At 40.6% G+C, this 13,329-nt stretch overlaps 1 protein-coding gene across 1 annotated transcript in view; it reads left to right on the top strand.

Annotated features, from left to right (window-relative positions):
* The window catches only part of LOC126340110 (uncharacterized), a 353,496-nt gene that overhangs the window by 177,012 nt on the left and 163,155 nt on the right, over positions 1-13,329 (top strand). The window contains exons 15-16 of the mRNA XM_050001681.1: positions 2,123-2,307; positions 9,179-9,380. Coding sequence (XP_049857638.1) covers positions 2,123-2,307; positions 9,179-9,380 — 387 coding nt within the window. The remainder of the gene's footprint in view (positions 1-2,122; positions 2,308-9,178; positions 9,381-13,329) is intronic.

The following is a 13,329-nucleotide window of genomic DNA, read 5'->3' as shown; positions in this document are numbered from 1 at the left end:
AGACAAAAAGTAGTGTTTCAGAACCGAGTAGAGAGCGTGAAGATACTTTGTACTGACTTTAACAGGTATGATCGCCTGATTCACTACGTTGTTGTAACGAACCTCTTTCAGTATCTTGTCTAACATTATATGTTTCATACCACAGTTGTGATGATGTGGTTTTCCTGAAACGCGTCATGAGATATTTACTAAGAATTTGTTTTGACGAGCACTATAAGTGCATCAACATTTAATTCACTTTTTACTTGTTTACCTTTCCTACCTTGATGACCTATTGGCTGGTTCTTCCTCCTGTATTTTGTTTGCCTTTCTGTGCGAACTATTTGAGACAGTCAGGTGGTACACAGTGCCTTTTCAGGGAAAGGTGTTCTTTTTTTTTTTAACTAAACCTTGCGGACACTTGTTAAATAGTTGTACTAAATACTGTAGGTGAGTACAAAATTTTGCATCAATTCGAAAAAAATGGCTCTGAGCCCTACGGGACTTAACATCTGAGGTCATCAGTCCCCTAGACTTATAACTACTTAAACCTAACTAACCTAAGTATATAACACACATCCATGCCCGAGGCAGGATTCGACCCTGTGGTCCTAGAGGTCGCGCGGTTCCAGACTGAAGCGCCTAGAACCGCTCGGCCACAACGACCAGCTGCATCAACTCACCTTTAGTGACTTCTTCGTGAATTCTTTAGAATTATTCAACGAATTATTCTCCACAGAGCCGGCACTGGCATCTGACTCTCAGAATTAAGAAAAAAAAGAAGAAAAGAAAAACGTTGCTGTAATCGCGAAACTACTGGGATTAATATAGGCCGCAGTGTAGGGAGCTTAATTATGTCGACCTGGAGTGACGTCAAACGAGATAACCGCGGCTTCGACACAACAAACACGAATAGTCGTGAGTTGTGTGCAGCGTTTCGACGGTCTTTGGCACCTTTAGGAGTCCGTGCAACGGCGCATCGTCTTGTCATAATGGCGAAAGGTTTTTCTGTATAGCACGTTATTAGGATCGAGTCTTTATTTCAGTTATACATCTTCGTTAGGTTAAACGTTCCACGTTCTGGATCTCATACTCCAATCGGGCACGGCCGACCACCATGTCGTCCTCTGTTATTGGTGTCATCGGATGGGGTATGGAGTGTCACGTGTTCTGCGTCACGGTCTCATGGTTGTCGTCGGATTCCTTGACATCGGAACCGCTACTAATCGGTGGAATAGCTCCTCTGTTGGCCTCACGAGGCTGAGTGCACCACGTACCAGTCGTCCAAAATCCTTGGCAGTATCGAGAATCAAACCTGGGTCTCCTGCATGGCAGTCAGCAGCGTTGACTGCTCAGCTATGGAAGGGGAAAGTTATCCATGGTTTAGTAAAACAACCTACGTTAAGATTCAAACTGTTCTCATCGTCATAATATTGAAGAGTTTAAGAACTTTCAGCATTGCAGCGCATCAGCAATCGTAATTATCGAAATAATTATGAGAAATCCGCCTAGATTGCACAAACTACCAGTACTGTTTCTCAAGAATTTCGTCTCACTATCTTGTACTTTGCTTTCCTCTCTTCCTTTCATAACCCAGATTCCTAATGCACGTGTCAGGATCGGGACATAGTATGACCGGTATATAACCTTCTTACTGATTCGTAGTTCATCCTTGCTCCACATTCGGCTTCTGACACTCTTCCGAAATGCTTCTGCTTCTCTCCCCTGCTCGTTTACTTCTCTGTGGTTTTTCCATCTTCCTGTATCAGGATTTCCCACCGAATATTATTTCAGTTGTTCCTCGTTCCTTACTTCTTGTTGTGATAATCATCTCACTCTTACTTATACTAAATTTCATCCCATATTCTTGTACTGTTATTTCCAGTACGTTCAACTGCTGTTGTACTTCCTCCTCCTTATTCCCCCAAATCATCAGATCATCTGCAAACACCATAGCTTTCATCTTCCTTTCACCAATTACTTGTGATACTTTACTCATTATATCATCATATTTCTACAGAGGCATAATTAATCACCTCTTTAGGCAAGACCAATAAAAAGTTTAATTGGTAAGAACTATTACCTGTTATCCCTCATCACATTTTTCTTTGTAAAGTAGCGCTTATGTGCGTTTTCTTTGCAGAATGTTTTGAGGTTCTGGTTGGATAAAGGAGTTGATGGTTTTCGTATGGACGCCGTTAGCTGCATTGTGGAAGCAGAAGGCTTCCCAGATATTGTAGACGGCCAACCTAACCCCATGCAGCATCAGCCAGAAACATACGCAGTAATCGAGGAATTCCGCACCGTGTTGGACGAATACCAAGAAAAGTAAGTAAGAACAGTTGATAAGCATTTACATCTGTTAACGCTGACGCGTACAGTTTTATCACACATGGGGAACCCCCTAGCTCCTTCCCCTGGTTGATAAACAGGCATATGCAACCTTTTTTTAGTTGCAATTAAGTCTGATTAACAGAAGACAGTTCGTTTCAGTAGCAAGTAGACATCAGTACTTGAAATACAGAAAACTGTGTGAAGTGTGACTCGATGCTTATGCGTAGCCCCTGGCTGTATACTAGGAGCTCCCTTGATTTGCAACCACCGCTTAATGCGCACGACAACATCATAGGTTTATATTATATGGTATATAAAATATTATATGGAATGCACATCACAAATTATTTGCAGTTCTAATGAAATGTCGTACACAATTTTAGAATCAAATGAGAACATGGACTGAAAATCAGGGAACTGCTGAGCATATCTGTTGAAGGTGTCATGAGTGTGTTATCTGATGCAAATGTAGAAAAAGGTGAGTATATATAAATGGAGCACTGTCGCCTCTTCCACTTACATATTGCTTGTGGTATAATGATATTCTGCTTACATTAGTAACAATTTGACAATACGGAAAATACACTACTGGCCATTAAAATTGCTACACCAAGAAGAAATGTAGATGATAAACGGGTATTCATTAGACAAATATATTATACTAGAACTGACATGTGATTACATTTCCACGCAATTTGGTTGCATAGATCCTGAGAAACCAATACCCAGAACAACCACACACTGTTCATCATGAGTAGTGACTCGCGTATTGTGACGAGCCAGTTGCTCGGCCACCATTGACCAGACGTTTTCAGTTGTTGAAACATCTGGAGAATGTGCTGGCCAGGGCAGCAGTCGAACATTTTCTGTATCCAGAAAGACTAGTTTTTCTATGGTCGGTGAAATGCTAGTGTAAAGCCTCCGAAGGACGGCAAACTGTTTCACCGTCTCAGAGAGCACTGCTTCTTTTTTTCTTCTGGGGTAAGAGGGTCACACAGCCTTAGACTGCATACACCTAGATTACGAAGAAAGCCCCTATAATGTCATTTTAAACTCTTTAACTGCATTAACAGATTTTCTTACTACTTTCTGTTTGCTCATTTTCTTTCGGTGTAAGACAAATTTGTTAGTCAATTTTTTCTTGTTCATTTTTTCTCTCTCTCTTCGTTTCTTCTTATTATTCTCATTGTTAGAATAATATCATACCGTTCTTCTATCACGTTATCTGGTTCTGATAAATAATTTCCATATGCACTTTTTAATTTGTACGCGTCAGCAGGAGTTCTGGAGTTCAGAACATCAAATAAATTTTTTAAGACTTTTACAGTGACACCAACATAACTGAAGTCAGGAGGATTCTGACAAATTGCTTGCCCTGCACACAAGAAACAGCTCATCTGCTTTCCTTATGTTTTGCTTTTCCATACAAGCATGAACCAAATGGTTTATAGTTACTTTATAGGCATATGGTAGATCTACACCAGTGTTTTGAAGTTCACGTAACTTAATAAACTTTTCTTTCGTGAGCAAACTACCAGATTTTAATCCGTAGCCATTGTCAAGCAGATGATTCCGTTAAATTTTTAAGGCATGAAACAAATAAACAAAAGCAGTTCTGATCTGATAGCCTTTCGAATATGTAACCCTTAAATTACGTATAAGTGTACTGTTTGATGGTCTCACTTTAAATTCAACAGATCTATTACATCAAACTTTTCGGTCAACATGTGCTTAGAAACGGCTGTGTCAACGTTACTCATTTTCCTACTATACATCTCATGATCACAACTTGAGCATTGTTGTGTGGTCCTCTGATAATCTCCACTGTCTGGTCTAAACATCACTGTTTTCTTTCATTCCATCAAAGCTAAGAATACCGTCTTTCTCATATTTCGTTAATAACTTCGAATTTTCGAAACTTGAGGTTCAAATCAATAAAACCTGGTGGAATGCTAAATTGTCTGAGTCTTCTTTTAATAGTGACGGCACAAGGAAGAGAATATTTCAATACGTCTCTGACAAAAAAATAACGCTTCATACGATAGACAACTTAAAGTTCCAGCGTTTATAATATCTTCAGTAGGCCAGTCTATACACTGTCCTTTCATAACTACTTGTTGTTGACAGTCAGGAAAAGAGCCCTGAATCACTTTTTGAACATGATTTAATTTCAGTAACTCAGAGCAACATCGAGAGAGGTGGTACTGTAAATCTGCGATTTTTGCCAAGGCCTTTTATTTCTGATGATGATGAAGATGTTTGGTTTTGCGGGGTGCTGAACTGCGCGGCTATCAGGGGCCGTACATATTCCCAACCTTCGCTCAGTCCAATCTCGCCACTTTCATGAATGATGATGAAATAATGACGACAACACAAACACCCAGTCATCTCGAGGGAAGAGAAAAATTCCTGACGACGCCGGGAATAGAACCCGGGACCCCGTGCTCGGAAGGCGAGAACCACGAGCTGTGGACCTTTTTGTTTCTCTTTCCATTATTTCTAATTGTTGGCCTGTGCACCCATTTTCGCATTCACGGCAGTGTTTGTTTTCACGGTTAACGTTTTTCTAGTAGTAATGTCTTGATTGGTTGGTAATATATCTACCTGCAAAATATCTTCTGCTTCTTTACAGTAGCTTTGTTTTTCTACACAAATATTTTTCTCATTATTAGTCTCACTACTATGTCCTAAATCCGCACCGGTGGACGGTCGGTTGAGAGCTGGAACAGCATCAGTCTTCAGCTTGCGTTTCGAAGAAATATTCAACAGCTCAGTTTTCAAATTCTTTCCATGACTTGAATCAGTAAGTGTATTCAGCAAACATGAGTATTTTCAACGGAAGACGAAACTGCATGTTTCAAGCGTTACTGATTGTTTTTAGGGAAATATGAAACTTTATTGACAACTTACTCGCTTATCTATTACGATTAGTGATACTGGCGATCGCGAAGCGAGGCCTTTATCTTTCACTTAAAACTTAACGTAATAAATACGTCATTACACTGATAATCAAGGCGTAATTCTATACTCAGTCGTCAGTATTTAATAAAAATTACCGCAGCTGTAAACAATCTTGTTTCCGCACGTAAATGCAATTGCAACACAATACGTAATGGCGTTGAGGGCTACTGAGCGCTGGTTGGGTTCAAATCGACGTCAGCGGCGTGGCTTTCTGCTGCGTATAAATCTCTTGATCCCTACCGTACATTCCGGTATCCGTGTTTTTCATGAAACTCAGTACTGAAGCACGTTACGCAAATTGCGTGATGTGGTGTGAAATTTCTGACTTGAAATGTTGACAAAAATAAAATAGTGCTCTAAGAAGAAACATGACTGAGATTCCCTAAGGTGATCACAGAAAATTAATCTGCTTATTTAGTTCAACACCTGAAAATTCGGATTATGTGGTGTTTTCTCATAATATTGCAAAGTGAGATCTGCCCTGAAATAAAAGTACTGTCAGAAACAATCTGTGGCTTCATGTGGCGTAAGGTGCAATGCACACAAGACGAGGTATTCAAAATACTTCTAAGGATAATGGGGCAGGGTTTTACTTTAAAGAAAGTTGTTCTTTAAAAATTAATCACTGATTATTGTCAAAGACTGTACAGTATAAGAAGACTTTAAAAATAGCGAAATTATCTCAGTACAAAAATTACAGACATTGTAACCAGTTGCGTTAATTGTGACATGATGAAAACACAGAGATAAAATTACTAGTCATGTATGTTCTTAGTTAGCTAAGGGACTTTTTTTGTACCACTGAATGAAGAGCAAGGATATGGTTTTTGCCATCCCATTATCTTTAAAAATGCGAGTATCAATAAAAGTAAAAATGTAGTGACTCCCACCACTAACTACCCTGACTAAATAGCCCCACATTGTTCCAGTATCCATTCGTAACAAAACGAATCTTAGGATTAGCAGCTACTATAAGCCACAAGTCTTAGTTGTAGATGTTAGGATCGCTACATGCTCGAGAACTGTGAAAAGACGTATTTTACTGTAATGACTGCCAAGTAGAGTAGTGACTGAAGCGTGCTGGTCTGTAGAACATCTCGTGAAAAGCATCTGTCGTTGTTCTTGGTGGGCATTGCGTATTTTTGAACTGGTACTTTTCCATTACTCTCCTTTGCCTCTCGGAAACGGCATGGCGCTACTGTTCTCACCCTCCGAAATGACACGGTTAAGCATTATTCGGGGTGCAACTACTTTAAATGTTTAGAAAAGTAAAATTATACCACTTCACAAAAACACTGAATAGTAATATCATGTGACCGCAACGTCGGTGAGTCACACATGGGTGTAACAGTTTGTAGGGATGTGTAATGGAATGATTGCATGGACTCGTATTTTGAAGAATCAGCCTCAGTTGCACAAATTTTATGGTCTTTACCAGGTTTCGGCCAAATTAATCTAGCCTTAAAATATTGACTGTGCCTTACTTAGGCATGTTATAGTAATTGGTTCAAATGGCTCTGAGCACTTTGGGACTTAACATCTATGGTGATCAGTCCCCTAGAACGTAGAACTATTTAAACCTAACTAACCTAAGGACATCACACAACATCCAGTCATCACGAGGCAGAGAAAGTTATAGTAATTTTATGCTTCTGAAGGAGGCTAGAATAATTTAGCCGAAACCTGGTAAAGACCAGAAAATTTGTGCAACTGAGGCTGATTCTTCACAATATTAGTTTATCACAGTTGCTGACGGGGCTGCAATATGCTAAAAATTCTTTCATGGGCTGGATCGTAAAAAAGCAGGGGGCACTGTAAAAATCATGCGATCTACAAACAAGATGTCTTATAAGACAATGGAGCAACACATCCGAGCATATTACTCTACAGCTTGGGACGAAACCAAATCGGATCAAAATGCGGTGATGGTTGTTGTTGTTATCTTCAGTCCGAAAACTAGTTTCATGCAGCTCCCCACACCATCATTAATCTGGAAGACCCTTGATCTCCAAATAACTGCGGAAAACTACATCCATTTGGGCCTGCTTATTTTAGCCAAGCCTTGCCCTCCCTCTACAACTCCCCCCCCCCCCCCCGCCCACACACACACACACACACATACTTTCTTCAATTACCAAACTGACGATTCCTTGGAACTTCATTCAGAATGTGTCTTACAACCGATCCGTGATTCAGATCGTCCCGTAAATTCGTTTTTCTCCTGTTTCATAAAGTATATCCTTATTAGTTATTCTATCTACTCAACTAATTTCCAACATTTCTCTGTAGCATCACATTTCACTTCTGTTCTCGTGTTGTCTTAACTGCTTATCACCCACGTTTACTTCTGTACAAGGTCACAATTCATACAAATATCATTATTAAGGATTTAATAATATTTAAATTTATATGTAATGTTAACAAATCTCTCTTTTTCGGAAACGCTTTTCTTGCCATTACAGTGTGCATTTTGTATTTTCTCTACTTCGTCCATCATTTTAGTGTCCTTTAATCCTGAGCACCGATTGAATTATGAAGATTAGCATTAATAGTAAACTCCAATCAAAAGGAAATGGTAAATCTGTGTTGCATAAATGAACATATTAGATTTCGTAGCTGTGAACTCAGATCAATTTTGACTGGCAAAAGTTACCAGGTTAAGTCAAGTTCAGTAGCAGTCATCGATTCACAGTGTAGAAACACCGCAAAAGAACGGATTTTGTTTTGCACGAGTAGAAATGAAAAGAAATAAGTATTAAAGTGCTATTGGCGACGCAAGAAAGGTAAGTAATTACTCCAATAAGTGTACATGGAGAAAATTAGCGACTGATGTGAAAAAGTTAGAAGATGTTTCGTACCCATTTAGCGGCAGAATGCTAGGGCAAAAGCAGACATATTTGTAGTGAGCAGTAAGTATACCTAGCCAGAAAGCAGCCAATAATGACTGAACATTTCTTACAAAATAATTCGTTGTAGGCTTGGGTAACAATAGTGCACACTTTGTATTAAATTTCACGCAAGACGACACTGTAAATACCGAACACAGATCTCCTGAATAAGCTGCGTTGGTGAACCGAGAAAGTTAAGTACATCATTTCAGTTGAAAAATCGTTATGCACCTCCACGGTTGGTTACAATTTCTGTTCTGATTAAAATCGGCTGCGTCATTACCTGCTAACGGCAGGTGGACGTAACCTTGCTCTCGTCGGACGATTCCTTGTGTTATAAAGCGCATTCTGAAACAGTACCTTGGCACACTCTAACATCTTAGTGAACCTTTTCTTTATGTTGTCGTGACATATTTTTAAAAATCTTCTGTTTCATGTTCCATGTTTCATGACTTAATATTAAATCAGTTTTCTACCATGTCTTCTTTTTTTTGTTGGCCGTAATTACCAGTTTTTTGCCAAGAAATTTTGAGATAATAACATTCTTTTTAAACCGTTTGGAAGTTTAAAGAACACGATTTCTTCCCCTAATATTCACAAAACGAATCCATCAATAATAAATACTGAGTATCTAGGTTTACTATTAATACATGTCATTGAAACACGGTAACTCAATCGCTAAGTAATTAGGCAACGTTGACAAGCATGTTTCATGCTGAATTAGATGAACACTGAACTTTGTTAATTTGATCCAAGGTTAGCGTTAGTGTTACACAACATAGTGAATTCGTGAGTTGGGCTCATTTTCTGAGCTAATGTCAAATTGATATCCATTTAGCGAAGTTCATACAATTTGACCTAAATGTCCTTCGTCACTGCTTTAGACTCAATGGAGTTTTATGCCACAGCGAACACATCATGTTTTTATTATCTTAGCAAGCTCCACAACGGCGGCTGCATTGCCTAACTCTGCAACTCGCCAGTCCTTTGAGGTGTTTGTCCAATGCTTGTCCCAGGGTGATGATGACGGAGGCGTACGGATCGCTAGACCAGGTGCTGGGTTACTACGGCAACGCCACCAACCCTGGTGCGCACTTCTCCTTCAACTTCCTGCTCATCACCGACCTCAACGGTGACTCCAGCGCAGAGGACTTCGTCCGCATCGTCGGCGACTGGATCAACGTCGTCAATGAAAACGGAGTTTGGTCGAACTGGGTGGTGAGTTACTTTACTTTAACGCCGTCTCTCAAATCTGAGTTGTCATCTTCACTCCGAAGACTAGCTTTATTTAAGTATCCAAGCAAGTCCGTTCTGCGCAAGTCTCTTAGTGTTCAAATAACTTCTACAATCGACACTTATGTGAACCTGATCACTGTAACCAGCCTAGGTCTCTCTTTACAGTTTTACCCGCCTCCCACCCCCCTCCCTTCACAATGGCCTCCATCAAAGAACCGACAATTTATCGATGCCTGAAGAAGTGTGCTATCAACTGATCATCAAATTGTATCATAAATTTATTTTCTCCCCAATTCGATTCAGTACCTCTCCATTAGAGCTACTCATTTGATCTTTACCGTTCGCTTGCAGCACCACATTTAAAATGCATGGAGAGCTTCACCAAACCAGTCTCAGGACTGATGACCACAACAACAATAACAATTTTTTCTTGCCTCAGCTGCGCTTATCAATCACGTTTCACAAGGCTGTACTTCAGATAAATAATTTCAAAACATAATTTTCTAAACAAGGTTGCACAGCTCCAAAATGGCTCTGAGAACTATGGGACTTAACATCTGAGGTCATCACTCCCCTAGAACTTAGGACTACTTAAACCTAACTATCCTAAGGACATCACACATTTCCATGCCCGAAGGAGGATTCGAACCTGCGATCGTAGCATTCGCGCGGTTCCAGACTAAAGCGCCTAGAACCGCTCGGCTTACCCAGCTCCAATGTATTTACAAACCAGCGTAGAGGGCGCACAAAAACCTGTTGTATATTTATTCGCAGGCAAACAGATTCGGTCAAGTGACTACCTTTAAGTCACAGACCTTCAGAAAAGATTTCCGTATATCTAAACTTATATTCTGTGTTAAGAGATGTTTCTCATATATGAATGCTTGGGAACATGCACAGTGCAATTGTTGTTGTTGTTGTTGTGGTCTTCAGTACTGAGACTGGTTTGGTGAAGCTCTCCATGCTACTCTATCCTGTGCAGGCTTCTTCATCTCCCAGTACCTACAGCAACCTACGTCCTTCTGAATCTGCTTAGTGTAGTCATCTCTTGGTCTCCCTCTACGATTTTTACCTTCCACGCTGCCCTCCAATACTAAATTGGTAATCCCTTGATGCCTCAGTACATGTCCTACCAACCGATCCCTTCTTTTATTCAAGTTGTGCCACAAACTCCACTTCTCCCCAATTCTATTCAATATCTCCTCATTAGTTATGTGATCTACCCAACTAATCTTCAGCAATCTTCTGTAGCACCACATTTCGAAAGCTTCTATTCTCTTTTTATCTATTCATCGTCCACGTTTTACTTCCATACATGGCTACACTCCATACAAATACTTTCAGAATGACTTCCTACCACTTAAATTATTAAATTAATATTATATGCAATATAATTATACAATCGATTCTCCCCGATGGGCCATGAATCTACAACCTTCCAGTGCTGACCCACATTTACGTTCGCCCTTCAGTGGGAATCTAAAATTAGCGAACATGGAGGACTTGGAGGGAAACTACAGAAACATGGCGCTAGATTGGAGTGAGAATCGGCTAGGGAGCATCTCGAAATAGTCTGCGCATTCGCCATAAACACTGGTCCGGGTGGCGCAGTGGTTAACGCATCTGCCTCGTAAGGAGGAGATCCTAGTTTCAGGTCCCAGTCTGGCACACATTTTCACTTGTCGCATGAAGTCCCGATGCAGTCTTTTCTCCCTCTCCACCTTAAGTTTCCAAAAAAGTTTCTGTTTCAGACTCCAGTCAGCAAGTTTCACCCTCTACTTCAGCCATTGACAGTTACTTTGCTGTCCGAGTAACAAAACTCATCTGCTACTTTAAGTGTCTCATTTGCTAAACTAATTCGGTCGGCATAGTCTGATTTCAATCGATTTACTATATTACCCTTGTTGTCCTTTTGTTCATTTCATCTCACTATGTACCTTAAAAAAAAAAAAGTCGATCTGCTCCACAAGTCTTCCAAGTCCTTTGACGTTTGCCGTTTGAAACTCAAACCCAACCAAATAGTGCAGGCAACCAGACCAGTGGGAGTGCAACATCATACTCATAGAGAACTCGTACTGACTCGATTTTAATCACTGAAATAATATCACATAGGGACTCCTCCATTTCTTGGTGGTTTACTTTTTTGTAAGGTAATGCATTTGTATACTTATCAATTATATATATATATATATATATATATATATATATATATATATATATATATATATATATATATATATATATATATACCGATCCAAACCCCAGGGCCACCTAAAAGGGGGAGGGGGAAGAGTAACTACGTCATAAAAATACCCACAGTAAGGAGGGCGTAGAGAGTCGATCTTGGTATGGCAGAATTAACGGATGAGCTAAGTCTTTCATCAAAATCCGCCTTACTGGAAACAGTGAACAAAATCCTGATTACAACAACCCTCCAGGAGACCTGGTTTCGGAGTTCTCTGGTAAATTACCAGCAAAGAATCGTACGCATAGTGGAACCTTCAACATCAACATCTCAGTTCTACCAGCAAACTAGGAAATCTCATATCAAGGCTGTATCAGCAAAAGATGCTGACACTATTCTTCAGGAAATATGCTTCACAGACGATAATCCTACTGATTAAGGTAACTACCGTATCTCCGAAACCAAAGCAGACAAGTGAATCGAGAGAGATGCCACTCCGGTGTTGGGTACTGGGTAAGGCTTTTGTCGTAAGCAATAATGTAGTCGATTCAACCGAAGTAGTTACGCCCATAAATAACAGGATCATGACAATGCGTGTAAAGTGTTCGGATACGGTGTACGAGGTGCATTCAAGTTCTAAGGCCTCCGAGTTTTTTTCTAATTAACTACTCATCCGAAATCGATGAAATTGGGGTTACTTCTCGACGTAATCGCCCTGCAGACGTACACATTTTTCACAACGCTGACGCCATGATTCCATGTCAGCGGCGAAGGCTTCTTTAGGAGTCTGTTTTGACCACTGGAAAATCGCTGAGGCAATAGCAGCACGGCTGGTGAATGTGCGGCCACGGAGAGTGTCTTTCATTGTTGGAAAAAACCAAAAGTCACTAGGAGCCAGGTCAGATGAGTAGGGAGCATGAGGAATCACTTTAAAGTTGTTATTACGAAGAAACTGTTGCGTAATGTTAGCTCGATGTGCAGGTGCGTTGTCTTGGTGAAACAGCACACGCGCAGCCCTTCCCGGACGTTTTAGTTGCAGTGCAGAAAGGAATTTGTTCTTCAAAACAATTCGTAGGATACACCTGTTACCGTAGTGCCCTTTGGAACGCAATGGGTAAGGATTACACCCTCGCTGTCCCAGAACATCGACACCCTTATTTTTTCAGCAATGGCAGTTACCCGAAATGTTTTTGGTGGCGGTGAATCCGTGTGCTTCCATTGAGCTGACTGTCTCTTTCTTTCTAGATTGAAAAATGGCATCCACGTCTCATCCATTGTCACAACCGACGAAAAGAAAGTCCCATTCATGCTGTCGTTGCGCGTCAACATTGCTTGGCAACATGCCACACGGGCTGCCATGTGGTCGTCCGTCAGCATTCGTGGCACCCACCTGGATGACACTTTTCGCATTTTCAGGTCGTCATGCAGGATTGTGTGCACAGAACCCACAGAAATGCCAACTCTGGAGGCGATCTGTTCAACAGTCATTCGGCGATCCCCCAAAACATTTCTCTCCACTTTCACGATCATGTCGTCAGACTGGCTTGTGCGACACCGAGGTAGTTTCAGTTTGTTGTCACACGATGTTCTGCCTTCATTAAACTGTTGCACCCACGTACGCACTTTCGACACATCCATAACTCCATCACCACATGTCTCCTTCAACTGTCAATGAATTTCAATTGTTTTCACACCACGCAAATTCAGAAAACGAATGACTGCACGCTTTTCAAGTAAGGAAAACGT

This window comes from Schistocerca gregaria, chromosome 1 (genome assembly GCF_023897955.1).
Source record: "Schistocerca gregaria isolate iqSchGreg1 chromosome 1, iqSchGreg1.2, whole genome shotgun sequence".
Taxonomy (NCBI): domain Eukaryota; kingdom Metazoa; phylum Arthropoda; class Insecta; order Orthoptera; family Acrididae; genus Schistocerca; species Schistocerca gregaria.
The sequence above is the reverse complement of the archived record's forward strand: the minus strand, read 5'-3'. Positions and strand labels throughout refer to the sequence as shown.